The sequence below is a fragment of the Choristoneura fumiferana genome, chromosome 11, assembly GCF_025370935.1.
Source record: "Choristoneura fumiferana chromosome 11, NRCan_CFum_1, whole genome shotgun sequence".
In the NCBI taxonomy this organism is placed as follows: Eukaryota; Metazoa; Arthropoda; class Insecta; order Lepidoptera; family Tortricidae; genus Choristoneura; species Choristoneura fumiferana.
Genome location: NC_133482.1, coordinates 8,880,959 through 8,908,865, shown reverse-complemented (window position 1 = coordinate 8,908,865; position 27,907 = coordinate 8,880,959). Strand labels below are relative to the sequence as shown.

At 37.0% G+C, this 27,907-nt stretch overlaps 1 protein-coding gene across 2 annotated transcripts; it reads left to right on the top strand.

The window, feature by feature from the left end:
- Positions 1 to 38: 38 nt before the first annotated feature.
- Positions 39 to 24,021, top strand: LOC141432695 (uncharacterized). 2 transcript variants are annotated; one of them, XM_074094412.1, is made up of 12 exons: positions 39 to 220; positions 527 to 653; positions 720 to 1,495; positions 3,490 to 3,702; positions 4,786 to 4,940; positions 10,051 to 10,166; positions 11,299 to 11,548; positions 12,389 to 12,533; positions 13,178 to 13,288; positions 14,503 to 14,601; positions 15,825 to 15,970; positions 16,478 to 24,021. In XM_074094412.1, exons 2-12 carry the CDS (start codon positions 622 to 624, stop codon positions 16,529 to 16,531), a joined length of 2,097 nt encoding a protein of 698 aa, XP_073950513.1. In that variant the 5' UTR covers positions 39 to 220; positions 527 to 621; the 3' UTR covers positions 16,532 to 24,021. The 2 variants fall into 2 exon arrangements, with proteins under 2 accessions (XP_073950513.1, XP_073950512.1); XM_074094411.1 differs by having other exon boundaries at positions 4,774 to 4,940.
- The last annotated feature ends 3,886 nt before the right edge of the window (positions 24,022 to 27,907 follow it).

The window sequence follows — 27,907 nt, the reverse complement described above, 5'->3', positions numbered from 1 at the left end:
AATAGTTTATCATTATTTCTGAACGCAGCCGCATTTTGGCTGCCATTTGCTGTAATCTGTCATTCATTTAATGTTATTGAATAGGTGTGTTTTTAATTTGTTTTGGTATAAAACAGCTTAATTTTACATAATTTTAAGTGGCTCGTGTTAGTGTAACGTTAGTGAACTAAGTTTATTGCTTGCTATGAACAAAATGTGCTTAAAATAATCACAATTAAACGTAAGTTTTCGGTCACATTATCGGCATTTGTTAATGTTAAATTACAAAAAACAAAAGAATATTTAGCTTCAATTAGTCCTAATATCCTCTTCGCTATTGAAAACTATTTAGTGGTAACGTGACAAATGTAAAAAATCTTTAATAAAATTATTGTATTTGACAGGTGTCATTATATTGTCATACAAGAAATTCATTTTCCTTATGAATAGCAGTAAAAATAACTGAATTTAATACAATAAACACTACTTGTCATGCTTATCTGTTAATATTTACATGTTTATGTAATATTATACTTTAACCTTGCAGTATGAAGCAGTGGGACCAAGTTTATTTAATGGCATTTCCTGTAAGCAGAAGCAATAAGCATTGTTTGTATCTTTAAGTTGTAAAATGAGCTCAGCATGTCGTTTTTGAGTACAACCGAAAATGTGGGGTAAGTAAGATGACTAGTCTTTGTTATAAATTCGTATACAAAGTCCTACATTTCCTTTGTTAATAGTTTCAGTGGCATTCCACAAAATATAGCAGATGGCAGCTGTGCAACACAGTTCAAGTTGGCGGTGGAGGGTGCATCAGGGAACTGTGGAGATGTCAACATGTTCATACATGATAGCTCTGGGGATGAGCAAGCATACATACCTCACCTGAATGATAACTTTTTCCAATCCAAATTTAAAATTGATCCCAACGAACTTTATACATTTCATGACTCAGACGTGATAGCTGGGGAAATAACCGTTAGTCACACAGATGACAGTTTCATGTTTCCTGATAATGTGGAAGTGAAAGCTAAGTTCTTAGATAGTCCGAACAGTGAATTGGATCTAAGAAGCTCCCTTACCAATGGAGACATTAAAGATGAAATCAAGCTTGAGGTTGCTAATGGTCATTACTCACCAGAGTCGAGGTTGTTGACTCCTAGTTATAAAGATGTCAAGACTACAAATACCAAAGTTCCGAAAGCAAAGACTTCAGGCCAGGGAAAGGAGACTGCTCGGAGCAACTCTGTCAGTGAGGTGCGGCGGCCAAGTGTTCATAGCCCTAAGGGTCAAAGTAATAATGTAGCCTCTTGTAAAAAAGTCAGTATTAATAGTGTTAATACTAATCATGTTAAGTCTGCATCAAATCCAAAGGCCACAGGCTCTGAAACATTTTTGGATGTTTTTAAAAGAGAACAGGGCTTAGTTGAAAACCCCCCTGCAGTTGTAAAGACAGAGCCTGGAGCGCCAACTCCTGCAAAAGTGTCCACATCATCTGGAAAAAAGGCAGCATCAGGTATGTTGTATCATTTTGTGAAATTAACTTTTGGTCAAGTAGATTGAACAAATACCCCTATGTGTGCCTGTTGAAGTAGATATAATTTCCGGCATATAAATTAGTTTTAAATAATGGTTTGTTATTTAAATTTTATAGACTAAAAAATAGTATGCCTAGATAATATTCGAAATAAATGCCTGTTTGTATAGGGACCGTTTTTAAGATTTGAAGTTGGTCCATCTAATCTGTTGCCGTTTTGCATTTTTGAGTGATAATAAAGAACATTTTTATATTATTCACAATCATGTTTTATTGTAAATGAGACCTATGCTAAACAAATTCAGAAGAATGTATTCAATCTAATGTGTTAATTCTAATTAACATTTATTTAAAACTTTGACCCGTAATAGCAATTTATTGATAGTCAATATGTTATCTAAAAACCGGCCAAGAGCGTGTCGTATACGCCCAAAATAGGGTTTCGTAGCTATTACGAAAAAATTAACTAATATTTTTCTATGGATTTCGTATTTTATATGGATCTTCCAAGTTTAGGTATATTTTATACCTTAGGCTGCTATTTACTCTTAAACTAATAATAATTCTCAAGCAAACTTAGCCGTTATAGTTTTCCTTGAAAGTTTGATATACTTATTTGATATATTTAATTGCGGAATTTTTTCATATATAAAATATAAACCGGTGGGTGGAATAATTTGAAAAAATTTAGAATGGTAGTAAGTATATCAAACTTTCTAGGAAAGCTATAACGGCTAAGTTTGCTTGAGAATTATTAGTATTTTAAGAGTAAATAGCAGCCTAAAGTATAAAATATACCTAAACTTGGAAGATTCCGTATAAAATACGAAATCCTTAGAAAAATATTACTTAATTTTTTCGTAATGGCTACGGAACCCTATTTTGGGCGTGTCCGATACGCTCTTGGCCGGTTTTTTGTTAACAAGTACACTACTAGTTATACTTCTTTCTTGTAACACAATTATTATTATTACTTAACCAACCAACCATAAAATTAAAAAATAAATCAACCTTTAATCATTTTGTGATATTATCATTCATTCATTTTATTAATTCCTGCCAGCTCTTTTGAATCGACCTATAATTGTTGTTAAGATAAAAAAACTAAAAGGAAGAAAATAAGTCTAGTGGTCTAAAACTCTGTCAAGAAGCTCATTTAAGGTTCAACAGTCAAGACCCATTCAAATCGTAACCAACTCAAAAAAATTTTGGTAATGGGTCCCGACTGTTGAACCTTAAATGAGCTTCTTGACAGTTTTAGACCACTAGACTTATTTTCTTCCTTTTAGTTTTTAAGGCAGTCGGGTTTTTTGATTTTTTAAATTTAATTTTTTATTTTATACTTTTTGATATTTCTGTGAAAATAGTAGATTAAGGGGCTGTTTCACCATTTATAATTAGTGTAAACTGACAGTTAAATGTGATGCCGTCTACACCTATTCAAACAAAACAAATAGAGACGGCATCACTTTTATCCATCAGTTGACACTAATCAATGGATGGAGAAACAGCCCCTAAAAGTATTATAACCCATGTATATTTAGAATGGGCTAATTATTAGCTTTCATTTGATTCCCATATTGTTACAATACAATTTTTTTTTTATTCCTTTGCCATATTTTTTTTCGCAGATGCCATATTGAAATATCATATACCGTGACTATTTAAAAAAAAAACTCGTAACTCAAAATCGATAATTTTCTAAGTGCGCTTTATGAACATTACGTCAAGGTTAAATTTTGTTGACATATTGATTTTAGATACGCGTTTTTTTTAAAGTAGTGACGATACCCGTGCCGTTTAGGCTGCAGTGAGGACCAAAGAAATGGACATACATACCCACATTCATACTTACATACATACATACTCTCGAAAAACATAACCCTCCTTCGGGCACTCGGGTAACAAGGAATATGTAACTGATGCAAATATAGTCTGAAAAATTTTGGTTTGACAGAAAAATATTTTTCCAGCTAAAACCTCGCAAAGCAAAGTCCGTCGTGGTCGTGGTCCTGCTGTGCATGAGGCATTGCAACGGATACCGGTGCAGAGAGCGCTGCCCGTGCTCAACAGGAGCTGGCATGCACCTGGACAAAGCCTGTTTGACTGTGGCCCACTAGATGACAGGAAACCGACATTCAGACAGTTTGAAAGTAGCAGCGATGATGAAAATGGGCTTGAGTTTGGTGAGTTGTTTTGGTGGGATATATTTGGGTAATAAAAAGCAAGCATAGTTTTAGTTTAATTTATTTTTATGTATATAGTTCTTTTTTTTAATTTAAATCTTTTTAAGTTATTGTCATAATTGTTTACAAATATTATATTTAGATTATTCATTGTTTACTAAATACAAACAATGAATTCCATCAGGATGATTATATATGCTTCATTTTATTTCTAGTAAATTACCTTTTGTTTCTGTTGAAAGTACACTGCACTCTTAAATGGAATAAGGCTTAAATTCTTTTAAATATGAAATAAACAACTACTTGGGTAGATCAACTTTTTATTGTCGCTTGTTGCTATCTATTCACCTTTAAACCGTAAGATAGGATTGAAATTTGCCGAACATTCATTTTTGTGATAGTTTAAAGTTTTTAGCTACAATTGGTCATCTAATAAGCATGATAGTATAATGTGACACAACATTTATTCATTAAATTGTACTACTTTTGTATCCTCGCTGACGGGACCCATTTACGAATTGATTAAAAAGAAAAATATATTAGAATTACTTTTTGAAGCCCCATAGGTTTTAGGTTCTAATAAGTTTTAAATATCTGGGCTAAAACTCGGTACCAATCATTTTCCCAGAGATAAGACCATGCTAGATCGATTTTTCATCCCTGAAAACCCCTACATATACCAAATTTCATCGAAATCGTTGGAGCCGTTTCCGATATCTATATATATAAATATATAAAAAAAAATTGCTCGTTTAAAGGTTTAGATAAGTCTTAATAAGTTTTATCTCTAAAATTGGTATTAGTTAATACAAATAAGACTGGATTCCAGGTTCTTTTTCGCCTATATTTTAAATTAAAACCTAATATCATGTAAGCAAAGCAATAAAAGAAAGGAAAATTCCAAATGAAATAATAGTCCAGTCCAGTCTAGACTAGTCTGAGCTACATCTTCGGCCTCATCTACATTTATTATTAGTTGTGATAGAGACCAATTGTTCGTCAGTTTTAAATAATTAAAAATATCTCATAAACTTATTCTAGCTGTACTAATATTTTATTTTTTTCATACAGAATCATTTGCAGGCCCAGTATCTGTGGAAGACGGGGCGGCGGACAGCCGTGGGGCGCGGCTGGCGCTCCGTAGGGCTGCGCTGAGACGGCACGTGATGCGAGCTGACACGTCGCTGCGGCTGGCGCGCGATTTTAGGGAGCACAAGTCGCTCGCTGCTATTGTCAAGGTTTGTTATTATAGAAAAGTTTCTCATAGAGCGCACCAGGATATGTAACCTATTAAAACTCAAGTGAAAATAAGACTGACGGAAAGCTGAGGAGCGTAAGGCTGCCTGTTCACTGGAGCGGAGCGGAGCGAGGGGGTAATGCGGAGCGGAGATGCGGACTATGTCTGTACATAAACGCGGAGCTAGATAGTGGATCGGCGCGAGAAAGTAATGCGAAGTGGATTTTCGGAGGCGCTGAGCTAGATAGCGGAGCAGAGCGAGAAAGTAATGCGGGGTGGAGTTGTGGGCTGTTTTTCAATAGGGAATATTACTGAAGTTTTCTCCTGTCTAGAGTGCAGCACTAGTACTAAAATGTAAACAGTTTTTTGAGTAGGTATCTTAAATGCCATAATATCGTATTATTTCAATTACATTTTTGAAAATATCGCTCTATCGTTACTATCGATGTAAAATATCATGTTATTTTGTTACTAATAAATATATCATTTTTTCTGTAGGTACTAATACTCTTTGGTCATGATCTGTCATGGCGACAAAATATGAAGAGAACTGACGTTGTCATGGGTTTGCGCTAGTGTCGCCCCCTGTGCAGAGCTTTGCCGAATATGCCCTATTCGCGGAGCTTCCTTGCTTCCCCACTCGCGCTTGTTTCTCCGTCTCGCTTCCCCGCTCCTTTTTCTCGCTCCGTGTTATCGCTCGTCTTCCCGGTTTTGTACGAATTTTAAGGTAATTACCAACTCTGTCCACTGAAGAGGAGCGGAGATTTATTGCAATTCTGTTGGTGGATTTTTGACTCGCTCACCACTCCGCTGCCTCGCTCCGCTTCAGTGGACAGGCTGCCTCATAGGCGCTCTGTAGGGTTGTCCTGCGACGGTATGTTATGAGATCCTCATAAAACTAGCTCCCTTGTATTGTCCAAATTTGAATAAAGGCTCAGTATCTTTTCGATTGTTGCTCTTAAATACATTGCAAAAAACAAAATGTTCGCATCAACAATACACCTTGGCATATACAGGTTGGAAAAAATCTATGGCCCCTGGAAGGCAACTACCCACCTAAAATCCTATGATTAGCTAATTGTACTGAAAGGATACATCCTTTATTTTTTAAATGAAACAAAACTGCATTCAAAGATCTTCTAAGCTTTGCTTGTCTTACCCGGAAATCGAAACAACTAAAAATTTAAAAAATAAACTCTCGCTATTTTATTATACAAATCGATAGGATTATTGTTTAGGATAAAATCTGTCTAATAAACATTTAGCCTTACACTCATCTGTTGTGCGAGTTACCATGAAATTATATTTACAAAACCTGTACAGGAACTAAGGGTTGCGGTAGAAAATGTTACCTATTAGGAGCATACACCACAACACTTTGCAGAGTGCTACACGAAATCAATTTCAACGAAGACTAAATTTGTATACTTATCCAGAAGAATGAGGGGGCATTTCGAAAAAAAAAAAAATGTTAAAACTTTTTATCTTTTCAATACCCGTCTAAGTAAACAAATGTTTCATGTTTACGAGTTTTTTATATTGATGATAAAATAAAATTAATGTTAGTTTTCACTTTTTTTTCACACACCAAAAGTTTATTAGACAAAGTGTATCCTGAACAATAATCCTATCGATTCGTATAACAAAATAGGGTTACATATTTGAATATCGAAAATTAAAATACCTACGGTTAAAATGTCGATGTTCAAAATATCGAAAATTAAAACATCGATTGTATCACAATATCGAAAGTTGTTATATCTATGGTCAAAATGTCAAATGTCTAAGATTGAAATGTTGATTGATTAAAATATCGAATGAGTACAAATATCGATAGCCAATATATCTAAGTTGTAAATGTCGACATATTTGAATGTTGAAAATTAAAATATCGTACATACAAAGCTGCTTTATTTATTGCTCCTTTCTCTTAGTAGCATTTATTTTACATAATCTAGTCATTTTTAGCACTCCGTGGCTTTTAGGCTTTTAGGCTCGGCTCGTGCGTTGTTGTGGTTACAGTTCTAACCAAGCCGAACCAAATATTTTTGGTAATTCATGTGTATGTGTGTGTGTTTATGTATTGCGTCAAGGCGCGAAGCGCCTCAACTGAGCGAAAGAGGAGCTGACGGACCCTGTCACGTGATAGTTCATACATAGGATATTCGATACTCTGTACTTCGATATTTTGGACTTCGATGTTTATATCTTTCGATGTCACTCTTGTAGATAAATATATTTTCGATATATTGGACGTAGATTATTTAACCATTGTACAATATAAACTTTCGTTATTTTAATTTTCGATATTTCGATACAGTCGATATTTTAATTTTCGATATTTTGAACATCGCAATTTTACCCGTAGGTATTTTAACGATATTCCAAAATAGCAAGTGTTTATTTTTTAGTTGGTTCGATTCCCGGATGAGACAAGCGAAGTTTAGATTTGAATACAGTTTTGTTTTATTTTAAAAATAAAGGAATGTTTCCTTTTAGTGCAATTAGCTACCTTAAAGATTTATGGTAGTTGCCCTCCAAGGCCCATATATTTTTTTCACCATGTCTATGTCTCACCGCAAGACAGCCCTCTCAGAATGACAGGGTTTGGCTTGCCATAGTACCCAGAACGCTGTTATAAACAATAATACAATACAAATATTCGTTATTGGACACCACAAAGCACTACAACGTCTACAACGCAAACTACAAACAGACTAATAGCAAACAGCGTAAACTTTACTACAATTGCAGGCTGATATTAGTTGGGAGTTTTTTTGGTGAATAGTTTTTTTCGGCAATGCCTTTACAGTTTGCCGCTTTAGGGCGTAACCAACCACGTCTTTATCATATTTCCGTAAACATATGTCAAGAAACGCGTATTTATGTAACAGTTGCCATTGTTTATACAAAGGCGTGACTGATTCAAGATAAGGCTCGTAAATCCATTTAGGCTTGGTCCATGTCACCGAATCCAAATTATATTATCCTTCATATAAAAAAAAGGTTACTTGTAATTGAGGAAAAAAGGCTCGATAGCAAATCATAAATGATATGAAATATGTTGAAAAAATTTATACTGAATTTAGCGCACCGAAAATCAAGCTTATAAAAGGCACCTTCGAATCTCTGGACTAATGTATAACGTCAAAGAAAATCACACTTGTGATTTTCATAAACTGGTGCAAAAAGGACACAAAGCGTGTATTTGTGTGCTGCTGCGGCGTTTGGAGAGTATTTTTCGGTTGTTTTATGAGAGACTACGAGATCTCGAGTGTATTTAAACGTCACTCGTGAAGTCAGTCTTCAACTCTATCTCGCATATTCACTTGTGTGTGAAAATGGTGCCATGAAAAGCATTTGTCTTGGCTATTAGGTACATATTTACGCTTTACATAGTAGAGTTTACAAGTCGTATTCCGCTGTCGGTTCCTCTGTATTTATGAATGCTTAGATCTTCTAAACTCGGTTTTCATCAATAGATAAAGTGGCGCAGGAGGAAAGTATAACATAAATATATGAATAGAGACACGCTTCGGCTCCGTGAAGTTGTAGATTAAGGGAAAGAGAGGTGAAACATGTGGTGTCTTTGAATATAAACTTTCTTTTTTTTGGCTATTTTTTTAACGTGGCAATCGTGCGAAGCCGGGGCGGGTCGCTAGTATGTAATAGCTGATATCTCCGGAAGGTTAACTGGAACTTGAGATAGCTTTGCCTTTGTAGTGACCACTGTACCTACCTACTGTTATCTATTTTTATGACATATAAAGTGTTTATAAACATTGAAATGACACGTGATGTCACTGATTGCTGTGCTGTGTGGGAGATCACTGATGCAGTATTGATGCAGGTTATTGAATGCACTGACCTGGTAATACTTTGAATATTTCCGATTCAGTGTATGCAAGTCTGCACATAAATTTCGACTTGTCGGACGGTATCTTTGTTTTTATTTATTCATTGAGAGCAAAATAAACTATCTTCTCCTGCGGGAATTTGAGTGCATTGTTCGAAAAAAAAAATAGAAATATATCTATATTTCTTATATATTTATATTTTGTATATTTTAAAGCGAATAATACAGAGATGTATCAACTGAGCATAGTAAAGAGAAGAAAGGGCGCCACTTTTTTCACAGTGGCAGTTGTAAAAAAAGCGTTTGACATGGTCATTGAAAATGGCATCAGATTTTTATGAACATTTTAGTTCCTCAGTCTCCTTATCTACTCTTTGCTGTCGTATCTGCAGGGCTACTACGAAACTCGAAACTCGAAGTTTGTGTCGTGCGGTCCCTCTGACTTTTATACTATTTAATACGAAAGCGAGACGGACGGTACGATACGAACTTCGAGTTTCGAGTTTCGTAGTAGCCCTGCTGTTTGCGGCATCCAATCAGTAGCGGCTTTAGGGTAGGGAGCGGTGGGGCCACCGCCCAGGGCGCCGGACTTAAAGGGGCGCCTGAAGCCTGTACCTTCTAGAAAATTCCCAAAAGTTTGGAGCGCCGAGGAAGTCTCGCCCAGGGCGCTGGAAGTGCTAAAACCGGCACTGCATCTAATAAAGTTTCTTAGCAAACGGTACAAATCAATTGTATTAAAGCAGCAGATAAGAGAACCAATCCTATCAGTAAGTTACCGTAACCTTACTCACAGTACAACCTAGTCTCAGTGAGCTATCATTGTAATCGTCAAGCTTACGGTAGTTTATTTAAAGGTGCAATACATGCCGTGTTTTTTTGACGCAACGACGTGGTTTTCGTGGTGGAATTGAGCATTAACAGCGCTGAATATTCTCGTAAAGCTAGTGACACGAAAGTGACTGAATTTCGTCTAAAATCATTAACTGTGCGTTGTCTGCGCCTAAAAAGTACCTACACCGTGTGCATAGGCCCTAATAGTCCACCAAGTGTTTGTATAAGTGTGATTATTCGAGCGTTTGTTCCAAATCAGGTTCGTGAACACATTTTTGTCGAAATGGCAGATTCTAAAACATTTTTTTAAGTTATCTGCTAAAGGCCATTAAAAATCTTCATGAAATTTCAAAATATTCAGGCAATTAGTTAAAAAATGAGACGATTGAGTCGATTAATGACTCGTTAACGTTTTAATCCACAGAAGCAGCTGAACGGACAGGGGCCGTCGTGCCGGCTGCCGCCACAGATGGTCAACCATTTGCTGGCAATGCGTGGGATGCCAGAAGTTCTGTCGTCAAGGGAACGAGGGAGGCTCAGGTAATTTGTTCTTGAGGGGGCGATTTTACGTGTTTTGTCACGCAACATTATCCGCAACACTGATCTGCTTGACCACAGTATAACAAGTTTTCCCTACAGTAGGCCGACGCCTTTGAAGTTGAGCGATACCGCAGCCTGTATAGGTATTTACGCAAGTAAGGAAGGGTTGTCACAAATTTAAAATTTGGAAGGTAGATGTCTTTTACGAATCGGTACGTATTGGTATTGCGAAATTATATAAAACAAAATAATTTAGGGGTGGCATACTTACTAGGGGTAAGAAGTATCAAAATATACTTTCATAGATTAGTAACCGACAAATAGGTACTTTCGGTTTCTAGACTTAATGGACTTAAAGTTCCTATTATTGAATTTAATTATATATAAAAAAAAATATAATTATATAAATAGATGAAATCTTAGTTTCTTATTTATGCGAGATGAAGATTTGCACGCACTCACAGTACATGTCGTATACACCATAATAAATTTTATTATAAATGTAAGTGTTAAAAAAACGTGATAGCCCTAGAAGACTTGTCCCAAGCTGCTAAGAACGGCGAAGTATGCAGCTGGGGATCCTCCCACCCGCGTCTCACCCCTCACGCCCCGCACGATTGCTCTGTCTAGACGTCTCCGTCGGATTACTGTAGGGAAACTTGTTATACTGTGGCTTGACGCTGTAACATTGCACAGCACAGTCACCTTTACGCTACTATACTTACGTTCCGCCAGTGATTTTTAGAGTCTACGCTAGCGTCTCATAAATGTCAGCGACTTTTTATCCATTTTCTATACTTATAGCCACATTTGGAGGATATAATTTCATATAATACGGGCGACTTGGAAAATTTGTAGCTAGATCTGCAGATCAACACTGCGTTCTGCTTATAGGTACCATCAGCCAAATATGTGGTCTACCACCCTAAAGTTGATAATCGTTTGCACGTCATACAACAATAATGCCAATAGACGTGTCTGTCAACTTGAAAGTTCGACTTTAGCGACATATTCATTTGATAGGAACTTGTTTAAAAATTGATAGACAACTTATTTGGCTGGTGGTACAAAAAAGTCGTCGTCGTTCATTTCCTGCAATATATATCCTCAATGCTCCAAATATGATTCACAGAGGAATCGGGTGGTCGGGCGGCGAAAGCGGCGCCCTAAAGGCCAGCCACGGCACGAAATGCTCGGAGGACGGTTGCGAAGCCCCCCGGCTGCCGTGCGGGCGTTACTGTCTGTCCCACGTCACGTTAGCGCCGGAACAGCGGCTGTATGCCGCTTGTGCAGCTGTGTTCGCTGGCGGCGCGCGTTGCAAACAACCCATACTGCCTCTCCACGAACAGACGCCGCTGTGTGCCGAGCACGCCTGGAAGCGCGTGAGTGTTGTGCCGCCTTTACAGTTATCGAGGTTTGTCAAGCGTTTATTCTCCGACCAAAGACAAGAATAGATAAATATGAAGGCGCAGTACAAGTTAAAACTTGTCTTAGTTTGTTTGTACTGTTTGTGTCTTAAGTGTAACATTCTTTTGTGAACAAATAAAGATTTATTTATTTACTTACTTGTATTTAAGGTATCCAAGATAAATTACAATGTTAGATAGATTAGATAGATGTTGCCAGTCTACAAAATGGAGAAAACATTTTTAGGCTACTGTTTAACAGATCATGAAAATTAAAACTCCATATTGTAGAGATGTACATAAATAGGCGAGTTTTTGTCATCATGTCTTAGTTTACACCTGCTGACACTTTGTCTGCACTTTGCCTATCCGGTGACGATCTCCGCTTACTATACCGTATCGTACTATTAGTTAGTTCTGCCAGCAACCAGTCTGTGAGTGTGGAGGGACACTCGGAAATTGCTGTTAGCACTCACAGGTTCATACGCGTTTTATACTGTCAAGCATAAGCTTGCAACAGTGACTCAAGAACAAATAACATTATAATTCCGAAAGAGTACTAATTGCTGTTAGATAACGTCGTTCTTTTTCCTACGTGTTTACGTTCATGTATTGAACACTTATCACGACGCTATTTATGTCCAGTCACCATCATATATATATTTCGGACCAGCCAAGGTGATCAAAAATATCCGAGCATGAACTCTAATGACTCGACAATAGAGCGCATGTTCCGATATTTTTGAACGCCTCGGCCGCTCCGAAATATTTCATGGCGACTGTTCAAGTATGCTGAAAATACCTGTTTTGTCGCAGGATAACTACGATAAGCTGAGCCGCGACTGCAAGCCCAAGAAGCTGGCCCGCAAGCGCGTGTGCCCGGCGACCCCGCGCCGCGCCAAGCGCCGGCGCCGGCCCGCCCGCCCTCGCCCCGCGCCCGCGCCCAACCAATCCCTCTCAGGTACAGTCACGGTACGGTCACGCCGTGAAATAGCACAACACGCCTGTTAACTTGTGTGTGTGTGTGGCCGGACTCTTACTGTACTTTTTTCCAACAGTAAACAAATAAATATCACGGGTCAATTGACACCAATTGACTCAGTCCCAAAGTAAGCAAACCTTGTGTTTTGGGTGTTACCTAGATAATGAATAAATATACTTAAGTTTTACATACACACGTATTTGAATATCAATGGCGTTCTCTTACCCTACGGCCAAGGGGGCCATGGCCCGGGGCGGCAGGCTGCGAGTGGCGGCAAAGCCACCTATTGCAGGTTTGTTTTCTTAAATGAAATACTTTATCGTCACTTAATGGGGCGGCAAAGTTAACTGGCTCGGGGCACCAAATCATTAAATACGCCTCTGTTAAATATTCATACATTATTAAACATCCAAGACTCGGGAACAAACATCCGTGATTTTCAAACATAATATCTGCCCCTGATTAAAAATTTTAAAGGTGCACTATATGATACAATTTTTTTTTTCAAATGCAGCGATTGCTGATTAATATATTTCCGTTTTTTTTTGTTATTTCCGCAATAAGCCCATGTGTAGTAGTGAAACGTTTTCATCGTTTTAACACAATATATTTTCTCTTTTTAGAAATCAACGTATGTTCAAACTCGTCGGCGTACGACAGCTCTGAAGACACCGCTATGGGTGCTCTCAGTGAAAACGAATTTATCGTTTCGGCGGGAAATTCGCATGAATTAGGTGAGCTTAACAAAGACATAAAAGTAGAACAAAAAGTACTGATTGCGCTTATACGTAACTTATGCAAGTTACTAAAAAACGCCCATTATTGCACCGCACATGTGAATGCATAGTGACGACAATTTAAGACCTAAGGGTTGAAAAAGTTCATTCACATTCTACGGATGCCATTCAAGTATACCGTAACGTCATTAGGGGCTCCCTTAAAATGTTACGATTACGATATATCACGTTGACAGTAGAGGCTCCTCTACTATTTGAAACAGGCTTCAATATAATATGTTACTGTTTGATAGCGAACTCTGGCACCATTACTTCATAATTTATACATAGCTAGCGTCCCTGGCGAATAAGAGTAAATTGGGTTACAGATGTAGAATATTTAATACTAAAAAACAGCAATAGATGGCACTACCATTAACATTTGTAAATTTTAAAATGTGAATAAGCCGAATTAAGTAGAAATATTGAGATTAAAATAGAGACTAGCACATTTTATTAAACACAACTTCACATCAACCTTAATTCAACTCCTTAATTTGAAGATAAGAAACATATAAATTGAGAATACGAAAGTATAGGCTACATATGGCTACATTTCAGCTATGAGGCTTTCGTAGTGTTTTGCAATTGTGACGCTAGATGGCGAATAACCGGAATGCGCTTGCTCTGGGCTTGCCCCGCGCTTGCACACATTCGTCGAAACTATTTGAGAGAAACATGCCATTCTCTTCTAACGACGTAAATAAGACAAAGCCATCATGCGTATCTCCACTCGTCTAGGCTCAGTTGGTGAGCTTGTTGGTTGTTGTCAGGGTACCGTATCCTTAGTGTCTCACTAGATGGCAATACGTATCGTGTTATTTGTTATCTCACTGGTGCCATCTATTGGAAAATCGAAGGAAAGAAAAATAGCCAGTTGAATAGCCAGTATTAGGGTGATACCATTTGCTTGTACTAGGTGGTGTCTCTCTGTTATATTATCTACTTTGTGACTGAAACTAATTGAGGAAGCAAGATAAATACGAACTTATCCGACGAAATGCAGTCGAAAAACATTATTCACTGGATCTGTACTTCATTATAATCTCAGTAGTAAATTGAAACCATCGACAAAGCTGCTTCCAGGCTTCCTGCTTTTTCAAACGAACGGTTTTTGTCACATCTTACTAAAATTGTTTGACATTTACAATATTTATTTATTTTTATTTTAGAAGTCGGAGAGGTGGGTCAAGTTCCACCGGATGATATCCTGGACCCGGCAGTGCTCAGCCAAATTCCCGACGAGGCGTTCACTGAATTTTTCAATCAAGGTATAGGATTAAGATATAATTTTATTCACACTTAATGTATAGTTAAACACTCGTTTTAAGAAAAAAGCAATTGGGTCTGACCAGCGAGTCCTGTCCCATGCAATGGAAAGCAAACCTCGTTTCGGCATCGGCAACTCAAAAATCAGTCCGGCTTGCAGCAATGTAAATCAAAATTGAATTGCGATTAATGTAAAGCCAGGTTATTCACATTGGCATTAAGTCTATCAATAAATACTTTCGAATCCTACTAATATTGTAAACTTACTGTTGCCTGCTACTCTGTCCGCGTAGAATTAGTTTATACCGAACCCCTCTTCGGTTTATACTGAATTTCATCTAAATCGGTTCAGCGGTTTAGACTTGAAAAGGTAACAAACAAACAAAGAGACATATAAACAGGGAGCGAAACATTGATGCCGGTGACAGCCGAATGACGTCAAGCTTCATACAGAGTGTTTTTATCTAGATTATATATCATCATCATCATCCCAGCCTATATACGTCCCACTGCTGGGCACAGGCCTCCTCTCAGAACAAGAGGGCTTGGGCCATAGTTCCCACGCGGGCCCAGTGCGGATTGGGAACTTCGCACGCACCATTGAATCGCTTCGCAGGTTTGTGCAGGTTTCCTCACGATGTTTTCCTTCACCGCAAATCTCGTGGTAAATTTCAAATGTAATTCCGCACATGAATTTTGAAAAACTCAGAGGTGCGAGCCGGGGTTCGAACCCACGACCCTCTGCTTGAGAGGCGATAGGTCAAACCACTATTAGATTATATATAATCACTAACAACTTATTGGCCTCTTTAGTGTACGGATATTTTATTGACACTTGAGACGGCCAGTACTTATTTATAAAAACACCCTATATGTTAATTTGCGTTATAATGACGTCACCGGCATCAAAGTCGCTCCCTGCTTATAAACTTTCGCATTTATAATAGTGGAATGTCTGTCAGGCTGTTACCGTTTCACGCTTAAATCGCTTCTCGTGTTGGGAAAGTCATTGGATAATCGAACCACTGCGTTTCCCATAATTTGATTTGTCATACATAATTTTGCTTGCCATACTTACATTTGCCATAAAATGTATAGAAATTGCATAGTTACCGCGTCATAGCGATAAACGAATTATTTTGAAAACGAAGTCGCGGGAATGTATGTACATTTAATTTTGAAGTTAACAGCTTGCCGATTCAGTACCTGTTTTTGATACTTCTAGCGGAAGGAGGGTCATCGTTCGCTGAAAGTTCAGAACTGGCGGCGGCGTTGGAAGCCGTGCTAGACGAACGGGTATTGGACGAGCGAGCGTTGGACAGCATCGCGGACTGTGTGTTCACGCATTCGCCTCATGCAGCCAAGCCTAAGGTGAACTCAGTAGATATAGAACACCTGTAGACAAGTCTAGCAGCTGTGATATAGTACTTGCACATGGGTCAACTGAGACCTAGCGTAACAGGGTAGATGTCACCATAAAACAATAATTCCAAGACGCGACTATTGTCTTGGCGCTTAGTCCTGATAATCGCACCAAGAACCGGCACGCTCTGGAGGTCGGATGGAAAGGGTACCATAAGTTAGCGGTGTTTGAAGCGGGGGTTACAGTATTTTTGATACTAGAGTTGTGTCAACATTATCTTTTTATATGGTGTATTGTACCAAAATTACTTGTCGAGCTATTTACATCACTATTCTAAGTTATTACGATATGATTGAGGCAGCTTGTCCTCTCTACGATAAGCTGTCTGCTCGCCCTCTCTCCGATAAGCTGTAAAAGCTATCTAAGTAACAACTACAATCCGTTCGAAAAAAAAAGCTGTGACTAAGTTATAGGTCTGGTGCTTCGGTTTGATAAATTCAGTATATTGTTTGCAGATGCAAGTTCCAGCGTCGGTAGCGATGGAGCTGTCCTCGAGCGCGCCATCATAACACATTAATCTTTTACTTTCTATCTTAAGCTAAAATAAAACTATGTACTACAAAAATAGGAACAAATTCATAGTCTCAAAGAGTTGAAATTAATTTCTTCATGCTTTAAGTTTTTGTATGCATGCGTGTTGTGAATATGAAGTGGGATGTAGTGTACGTGATACTAGATTTTGGGTATAGGGTTCGATATAGTGGACAAATTTGGTGAATAGTTCGTCGGTTATGTGCGGAGGGTACTCGACGCTTCTGCGACAATGTACTGCTAATTATTTGCTCGTATTGTGAAACAATGAACTTGTGCTCATGCCTTGGAGAATTACGCCGGTGTCTGTGGTTCCCGATCTTCTGAATGGTCTTTTACAAGATGGAAGGAACAAGTTGGAAAGGCTTTGTGGGAATGACTGCATTGCATCTATGATCTTGGCCAGGACAGACTGACTGTATTCCAACTGCAACGTAACTGCCGACTTGCAGCTCCATTGTAGTCGGCGCAACTGCACGCAAACTGCACGCTGCCTGCGATTGAAGTGTATGGGCAGTCGACAGTTGCGGTTACGTTGTAGTTGGTACAGTCCGTCTGTACTGGCCCTTATGTGTGTAAACTTGAATCAGGGCCGGATTTAGAGGTCTGGGGGCCTTAGAGCAACGAAGGCCAAGTGCAAGTCGGACTCGCGCATCTAAGGTTCCGTACGGCAGCAGCAGAGCCCTGATTCTAAGCAAAATGTGCGCATTGGAACTGACTTTATGCGGCCACACACTTATCTGACATGTCGTCATGTGACCCAGGTATCAGTTTCATATGGTTAATATGGGACGGAGAGACACAGCATAAGCCATTAGAGAAAGATGTACTCAACCATAATATTAAATGTATGAAAGCGATACTGTTCTGTCTTGTTCGTCAAGATACGACATAACGCGTCAAATAAATGTGAATGCGGCTATAGACAGACGTGTTTAGGCACGAGAGATACGATTCCTAAAATATCCGTTGGCTTTAAAACATATATTTCCTAAGACACCCATGTACTAAAACATCCATACTCTAAAACATCTACTTCCCAAAAAAAAATCCTAAAAAGTAATATACCCAAAATCTTCGTTTCCCAGGACACTCATTTACCAAAACATCCATTTCCCTATTAAATAAATTTTCCAAAACGCCCGTTATTTAAATCAACAACAATAACTAATATTCATATTAGGAAACGGATCTTCTAGGATTTGGTTATTACTGGAAACGTGTCTACTACAATTTGATTGCTATGGGAAACGGATCTTCTAGAATTTGTTTTTTTATTGGAAACATTAATTTTCTAATTTGTCCCTCAAAAGTAGCCTCCATGTATAAAATTCATCTTTATTAACGTTACACGCTCGTCTTTGGGTCACCAACTTACATATTATTTGTATCAAATTTCAACTCAATCTGTCCATCAGATTTGAAGCAAGTTGGCACGAAGCCATCCAATTTTGAATATGTTTCAAACCTTTTGGGGGCCTTCCTTTGTGGAAGCCCCGGGGCCATAGCCCCGGATGGCCTCACCTAAATCCGGCCCTGACTTGATTTAAAATATTACTGCACACTCTCCAGTAAAGCCCGTTTTACACCTGCAAGAAAAAGCGTGCAATTTGCATTACATTGCGGCGCTCGATTGAGCACTACAAACTCGTTGGCTTAACGGCCTCGCAATGTAATGCAACTAGCATGACTCTTCTAGCAAGTTTAAAATGTGCTCTCTTATAATCTTACTAAGTTCGTCGTATGTAAATAATAAATGTATTTATTGACCATAAAAAATAAATTCAACAATACAAGAGAATCAGTGATTCCCACACTAGGCACAGCCTGTATCGTGGAGATCGTGGCGATGCGTTGTCAGACATGCTTGCATATGCCATGCTGCATTGGCTTGAAAATCAATAACTGCGCTGCCTTTTGATGTAGCTATATGCTTTGGGCTTAAACACAGCACTTAATAGAGCCTTTCCAACTTGTATTCCATGGTCTATATAGTATACTAAAGTCGATGGAAAGCTTTCTGTGAGGCAAGTAGTTAGGAACGACAACATTAGCTTAGCTTTTCAACCTCGATTTCCATATGAACATGTACATTATAAGAATCTAGTCGATTCCCTAATATAGGTCCTAGCGAACTGCTAGGAAACAGAATTCGCTCCCATTGTGTGCTTCCGGACAGATACAACACCAATATATACAGTAAAAAATGCAAAGAAATTATGCTCCAATAATGTGCGACTTAATTCGATAATCGTCGTAGTCCGATCGCTCAGAAGACGTTTTAAGTGCTGTGCTAAAACCTTTCTACCCTTATCTTCTTTATCATCTTATCCTATAATGCAAGTGCAATGCATGCACGCATGGGCATATTTAGGGCCTTTTTATAGAGAACGTTTTGAAGAGCATAACTTTTTTGCATCGTTAGTGTTAGGGCATGAGCGTTCGTTTGTCGTTTAGAAAGAATAGTTTGAAATTGTTATTGTAGATGTGTTGTATCGTTAAAGGTTTAGATGTGGTTAATTCTGTGGTTGCGAAATAGCTATGCTATGGGAAGACTTTAGGCATTCATGTTGATTTTGTTTTGTAAAATGCGTATTTGCGTTGTTGGGGACGACCAGCTTGTTTACACAAACTATTATTACTTACGAAATACTTATATTCTCTTAGTAAAATGTTAATTCCAAGTAAGGCAAGTGTGGTGTTCAAATAAGTGTGCGAGTTTTAAAGAGCGGGAGTCTGAACGTTTCAACCGCCGTACCCCGTGTGTTACGAAAATCTAAGGATAATGTCCATGAATTAACATTAATTGCGATTCTGCGACCACAGCACATACGTGGCGCTGATTGCCATTTTTAGTTGACGGACATAATTATTAAATTTGTCGATTTTGAAACGCTTTAGAGCCCCACACTAAAACACGTTGAGGTTGTAGAAAATACTTAATTAGATACAACCATCGATTGCGCAAACTAACGACCGAAATTCAATCGAAAATAGGAAAATGCCACTGAATTAAATATGATTGCGTACCGATGACTGCATCAATCTGTTTTACAACAGGGAAAGTGCAATTCAACGAATCGTTATATGAGGAAAACATTTTTCTTCGAGCATTACGTTGCGTGCGTGGGTGTTTTTCCGCTTTACTACTGCTACAAAAATTGCTTTCTATTTTTTCTATGATTTATAACGCTACCAAACAGCCGGCTATTGGTTGGTCGCCCGCTTGGCATTTAATGTTTCGTCATTCTTTTGTTCCAACATTGATTGCCTACAAATCTTCCTTGAGCGGATTACAAACTTTCACTGTTCGAAAGTAATTCATAGTCTCATTGCAACTGTCTACTAAAAGGATTAAATACATTACTATCGACGTTCGTACATTTCATGTCATGTCATGTTATGACACGTCTAAAAATATGTAACCACCAACAAGTTATCACAAATATTGTAGTCTTGCTCCAATGAAAAAAAAAAAATGTTATTCTGATGCTGAACTCTGAGTTCGAAACGAGTCAGTGTAGTGTGGTGGTGGTGATAGTTGGGTTTGTGTAATGTGCATGTGTTCTTACAGTGTGGAGGCGGAGGAGCTGCATGAACACACATTTGTTGCATAGACATAGCTATTGTCTAGTCGCGAGTGAGGAAAATAATTGTTTGTAGTTCATTAATTAATATAGGCCTCCGCAAAGTAACGATGCTAGCCTGATTCAATAAACATTGTTATTTTAATGATGCCAGGAATTAATACATGCTTTTGATTAATAAAACCTTGTTGGTATTTAAATATTTTTAGCTATGCTTTTGCGTAGATAAACGTATTCACATGATATGTAATGTATGGACAGTAAATGTTTTAAACTGTAATTAACGCTTACAAAAGTAATGGTAATGTGGAGTTTGTAAATTAAGATTTAAATGTTAAATCTTGAAATGTCCGACATGATGTAGGAATACATGTCCCAGTGGTGACAGATCGAGCATTTATTATTAACTTACGTCTTAACCGAATCGTATCAACGCGTATAATAGTATTGTACGTACAGCCGCGAAATATAACCAAATAAATATTTTTGTAAAACGTTTTATGTTCCTGTGTAAATCTTATGTGATTATTATTTACGTTGTGTGTTGCGGAATTCGCTAGTATTGATTTCATAATTTTAGATAGTATTTATTCGTCTGGTTAGCAGAACTAAATACATGAAAGTACACCATTGTATAGTATTTTTAACGAAGTTTAAATTATAATATAGCGAACGCAATCAGATATCAAACGAAGCAATAAATTTTACTGTCATTGTAGTTAACGCACACAATACTTTGTGCATTGTATAGTTTCACAATTTGCATTGTGGTCTGCTGTAACACCTTGTCGCAGTAAACTGTCGTTCCACTTGTCAAGGAAGCTGCTGTGTCATTTATTGTGAGAAACTTCTAATACTGCTTTCAGTTTAAACGGTTTGGCTATAATTTCGTTTATTTCCCGCCTAAGACAAGTAAGATTTTAGCAGAAATGTAAAATAGCCGCTAAACCAATGCTTAAATGACAGATTCTAAATATTGTGCTGCAATCTTTTTTAGGATCATAATAAAAAAAAAAATTCAGCAGTTGCGTCGTTTCCTGGCATATTTATAACTTGATTTATTCCACAAAATTAACAAATATATACTCAATTACAGTTATGTATTTCAATGAACCCAAACGAACTGATTCTATCTCATAACATTAAGTTGAGACAATAATATTCAAGAAACGTAATTTCGTGTAAAATATGCTTATGCATCTTTGGTCAGTGTCCACAGTTTTAGTTGTAAAACTTCCGTACAATGGCTATAAGATATATGGAAACAAGAAGGCAATGCAAATATTTTGTGAAAACGACCTTATTAAAAAGTACATTAAAGCTCCTCTCATGAACAAAGATCGAAATAAAACTGAAAAGCTGAATCTATTTTTTAAACCTCTAGGGCGTTTTTCTTTCAGTGTGAATGTTTTTAAGCCAATAAAGTTAATGGATTTTCAGGAAACAAGCCCAAGATTTTCATTAAAGTATCGTTTCTGAATTTGTAATGTCTATGTCGGCGGCCGATCGTAAAATCCGCCAGATCACGAAATTCCGAGGCATATCGTGAAACGCCGCCATTTCATGATTTGCCCAGTTTAGGCAGATCATGACATTCCTAGGCATATCATGAAACGCCGCCATATCGGTTCTGGCACTTCGCCGGCCGCTGCCGCGGCACGCTCGCTTCGCTCGCTCGGCTCGTGCGTTGTGGTCACAATTCATACTAACCACTCCTCGCTTCGCTCGTCGTACCTAAATTATTCTTTTTTCGGCATATCACGATGTGCCCGGTATAAAGCTAGGAATATCGACGAATACGTTGCTCTAATCGATCTGCCGTATTGTTTCTCAGGCACATCGTGATATGTCTGGCCAACTTTTAGGCTTATCATGAAATGGAGCCATTTCATGCTATACCTAGGAATTTCGTGATCCGGATTTTACAATAGGCCGCCGACATCTATAATACATATTGAGATTGTTGCTTTACCATCTTAAGATTCACTGTTTCTCATTTTCCCTTGGTCTGGCCTAGTATATCTTATTTCGATTGTACTTGGAATCCTTATTTGTTAGAACTGTGAGTTGTCTTCTGTATTTGGAGAGACATTTATTTAAGTTTTAGATTTAATTAAACTTAAACATGATGTTCTCAAAGGAAAGCATTCGTGCTAGTAACTATATGTAACTTGCAAGGCCGCCTCTCCCTTAAGTAATCATCCTTAGGACTTGAGTGAATCCATAGGTGTAAAGCATTCATACAAATGCACTGCTTTATGCAGTGGACAATCTCGGACCATCACACATAATGCTGCGCTATAAAGTGGTCTAGTGTAACTATTGCGTCGCAATTGGATGAAGCTTTATCTCTGTGTGGTATTTACTCATCTGATCTTAGTTGTAATATATAAATATGAGTATACATACGCTTAAGTCTCCATACGCGGTACCTGCAATTTGTTTTCTAAAGATATACAACAATAGTAATAGGATCGTATAACAAAATGTATGTATTTTTACGTGCTAGGTATTTATTGTTTGTATTTTGTAGATCAATTCGAATTGACTGCGCTTAGGGAGATTAACCTAATGTAAGTAGATATGTTGCACCTTAGTTTAAGGGATAAAGTAGTTTAATAATGCCTGCGGATGAATACGAATCAAACTCCATTGAATACATTTACGTATGCCTTTACCATTGTGATTAGTATCTCAATAAAAATCTCATATTCAACATTGCCTTTACATAACAGTAGTAGATAAAAGGGATAGTTTACAGATAGCAGACTTTGTGCGACTAGGAACGGGTTAAGTTGTAACGTTCTTGAAGTGGCATTCTGATTCTACAGTGCGTGCTTGGGGCTTCAAAAGACATGTCATGCCTTGACACTAGTAACTTTATTCGGTACCTACCATCCAAGGGATATAATAAATAACTGCACGACAGATATAGTATTTCAGTCTTATGCATCATGCGTTGAGTGTTAGGCCGGCCTCAAACAGACACACTCATACTGTTTTTTTTTTTTTTTTCAGATTATGATCATAATATGAAAAAAACAGAATATGTGTTGCGAATATTGAAATTGTATGCATTTCCGTGCTTTTCTAAATTAATAATATGAATTCAGATAGATATTCCGGCTGTTTGAGGCCGGCCTTAGACGTAGATGCAACATCTGAGCGCCGTTGCAATATCACTCGGATAGGGTCGAAGATATATGCATATTTTTACAGACTGTAACCTATTTAATGTCGTTTGCTTTACAATTTTATAGTTAATATGGGTTTGTTCGATTATTTCTGCAAAACTATTTAATATTGACTACAAGTGTGCATATCAGAAAAAACAATAAATTTACAAAAACTCAACCATCCAAATTTACGTTATTTTTTTGTTAATTTAGCGTTGGACAGTCGCGGTTGGGTATCAGTACCCAGCGGCGAAATTATATTAAGTAATTATTTATTATTTTTTACTAAATGCAATTCCAGAAAAATATTTCAAAATTAACGGAAACATTAGAACAGGGCTGTTCAAGACGGGAGTCTACGGGTAGCTACGTCATAAAATATGGGTTTGTTAATTATTAGCTTCTGTAATAAGTTTTGCCGCAGACTGTACCGGGCTACGATTTGGACAGCCCTGAAGTAGACGTGTAATGTTGTTCAAGATGTTTAGAGAGTCGGAATATCGAAAGTGTCGTAGGCAAATAGAAAATTGTAATTTAGTGTCGGTGTTTTAGCATTTCGCAAAACATACTCGTGGGAAGTGTGAATTAAATTAGAAAATTGCTACCTCTGAATGCCTGTAAAACGTTCACAATTTGTTGTCCAATGCGTGTAACTTGATACATAATGTTAAAAGTGAAATAAACATGAAGAAATTTTGACTCTTATACAGCTTTAATTATTTCTTATAATTTTAATTGTATTAACCTAAAGCATGACATAATCGTCCTCTCATAATTGTGTTCATAAATGTTTAATCTCATCAATTCTAATGTATCTTATTAACTTGTAGATACCTCGCAAGAAAACGAAGGCTTAGTAAGAAGTCTTTCGATTTTGCTTCAACAGTTTTAATAATAAAAGTAATGCCAACTATATTTTTAGTCTCACTTATATCGCAAAAGTGTAACAAAGTTGCCACATTGTTAATTATTTCCAGACACTTCAAATTAGATCAGAAAGAAACCAGCAGCAAGCTAAAGTTGGACCAGCGAATCTTGGCATTAGGTAGCAATCTAAAGCTAATCTCGTTCTGGCAACCCTAAAAATTGGCCCAGTAAGCTGCAATATAAATCAAAGTTGAATTACGGCGAATGTAAAGCTAGGTGAATTCTTGATCTATATTAAAACTGATTACAAAAGGCAAAATAACCAGAGGAATTTAACCAATCCTCAACAATCTCCATGATGATGAAAGTGATAGTGATGAATCATTAAATTTATTGACTCCGATTTTGACTACGGCTCAGATTATTCTGAATTAATTCGAATCAATATTTTTAAGTATTGAATTCATTTCATTTTGTGCAATATACAATTATTTTTTCGCGCTTTTACTAATACGCACTGTAGCTAACTAATTTGTGACCGATACTTATCCGTGAAATGTGTAATCATTTTTTTTTTCAATTTGTCGGCCATTTCATGCTGTCAAGTTACGCTGATCCTACTCTAAAGCTGTTGGTATCATTTTCTTCATATCGGCTGCGGGTTAAAGTCAAAGTCAAAGGCAAAATATCTTTATTAAATTTAGGCCAACACAAATGAACTTATGAATGTCAAAAAAAAATCTACCACCGGTTCGGAAAAACCTCTGTTTAGAAGAATTCGGCAAGAAACTCAACGAGGTATATTTTTTAAACAGATTTACAATATTATTAAATGATATCTATACATCACAAGTATTTAACACAACTTTATTTTTAACACAGTAGGTTCGCTATTTGAAGGGATCGCTAATGCGGATCTGAATGCTTTCCAAATATCCCTGTCCATGATATAATCATTAACTTTATAATACGCCTTAGATATTAATGTCTTCTTGACAATAAGTAGATCTGAATTTTGTATCTGTTTCATTTTGAACATGAAACTACCGTGAGGCTCACTCATATTAAATTATATTGTAACGGATAACTTACGTCTTAAACCGAGTTTAGCTCTTAATCTGTTACATTAATAATATTTTTTGGAATTTTATTATAAAAACGTATGCAATTTCCCAGAAACGACTTTTTGGTTTTAGCCAGTCTGTAAGATGGAAATTTAAGCTTCCCTGTGTTTCTAGTAGCCTTTGGCTTATCGACGTTAGTGGGAAAATCACATATGTTCTTCCTAACATACATGATTTTTTCAAAAACATAAAGCGACGGCAGGGTTAGGATACCTGTTTCCTTGAAAAAATATCTTAAAGATTCACGCGTCTTCAAATTATAAATTGCTCTAATTGCTCTCTTTTGTAAGATAAAAAATTGACTCAATGTCTGCAGCAGATCCCCATAAAATAAGGCCGTACGAAATAATGCTATTAAACGTTACCAATTTTTTAACGGTATTTGAAGCCCTGCAATTGGCGGCCTTATCGCTTCAGAGCGATCTCTACCAGGCTACCTTTATAAATTAGATAAATCCATGCTTAGAATTTAAGTTGTTGAATCAGCATCTCTATCATGATAGATGAATCTATAAATCTGTTTTTCACCTCACTAGCTCGAAAAAGCTGTCTTTATCCTTCGAAATCTGCGTGGAAAGTCGCTTTTTATCCTCTTGGCTGGAAAGAGTTTTTGAAATTCGAACGTTATCGTGAACGGGTGCCGCCTTAAAAATACATATCGACCACTTACTTTCACAACCTCGTATCTGGCCACAATATTGCTTTAGAATCATCTTTCTGGTAAGTAAGACAGAGTGTTGATTTGTTGTATACATTGCGGGTAGATACGAGGTTGAGGAAGTAAGCGTTGAATATTGACGTGTTCACAAAAAAAGTTCTTCATACATTGTTGAATTCATATTTAAATCTGTTAATTAATCTGTTATTTTATTCTTATTACTAAACATTTATTTAGTAATAATAAAGCTCATTTCAGTTTACTGAAATTATTCCAAATGCGTCTATAATTACAAAAAAAAAATACAGAACAAACAAGAAGAAAATAGGATATCAAATGATGAAAAAGGATTCGGAAACACGCCCGAGAAAAAAAGCACAATGACACGTTCTGAAACATTACACGTTTGTCATTATTTCATTAATATAAATGCGTTAATGTTTTCATTCTTGTTATTAGATAAGTATTGTTGTTATATTTTATTAATACCAAAAAAAATAGATAACATTTATTTACATTTTGTTCTATTACATAAGTTTTTTCGTCTTTATTTACAAAAAATAACGACAAATAGGTAGATAGATATGTGGTCAAATTCAGAACGCACCTACCGGAGGGAAAAAGGTCACCACCAATAACTAATAAGGTGTATTACCAATTCTAGTACCTAATAATTATTTTAATTTTAAGTAGGTTTAGCTACTTGCATAATTAAATGTAAAAATTACTGGCTAACTCACTTATCAACGTCCAACCCAAACCCTGGATCTAGAAAGCTGAACTTATACTTGGACTTCGAAATTCCCTCTTTTTATGGAGACAAGAACGTGGATGTATTTTATATTACCATGGGATGAGAATTCTGCGATTTAGAAAAAGCCATTGGCATAAACTTGCTAGTGTAACCTGAAACTGACTTATAAGTGTTCAATTTATTTTATTCCATCTACATTTTTCTCGCTGTCGTGAGGTGAAAAATTGTGTGTTTCGCTCGGCTGTAAAGTTGTTTAGCATCTCGTGCCTTTGAAACCCTCGACTACGCTCAAGATTCTTTTTTTGAACCTCTCGCTTCGCTCGTGGTTCAATCCTAGAATCCTTCGCTTGCTCGGCTTTCAATATAAGCACTCGTGCCAAACAGTTACTTTCCAGCCTTGCATAACAAATAACTATTTTTTACATGATTCAAATGACAAATGCCAAACTGACGTAACTAGAGTCTAGAATATCGGGTCAGTTTGACATGGTTTGACACCAGTTTGTATGGGCATTTGGGCATTTACACGAAATATTGGGTCGGTATTTCCATGTCGGCTCCTACTGTTCGCAAACTATCGATACTTTTGCAAGCACCTAGTGCTAAGTGTCAATAGCGTTATTTTGTTGGTAAAAGTTACGTTATCGAAATGAAACTACTGAAAGTCTTTAGTTTGAATTTCAAAATATAATTTATCCATCACTTGGAGTGTCAATTTCCGATTGTTACGAACATTTTCAAATTCAAATTCAAATTTTTATTGCATTTCACGTTCTAGGTCTGTAGGTACATAGTTCTTAAGATTAGGTCAATATAGAGTCAAACGTCAACAAATCAATAACAAGTTCATCTATTTTACAGCTTTTATTTTTACCGATAACCCTCACCTCCAGCAATCGAGACCTATTTAAAACAACATTGTAAAGGTGCTCGCTCATTAAAGAAAGTAAGTTAATATAACACATAGTGTTTATGCAGTAGCTTAACAATTAGCGAATTTGAGTTCAAATATTCGAACAATCAGCAGTTTAAGATGATTTCATTTTTTCAAGCATTAATATGTCTGTTGGAAAAAATAAAAAAATAGTTACCTACTACCTTACAAAGTGACAATGATAATACGAGTATGTTCATTAGAATGAAAACCCCGACATTGTCACTTTAAAATTTAATATCTCAAAAACGACT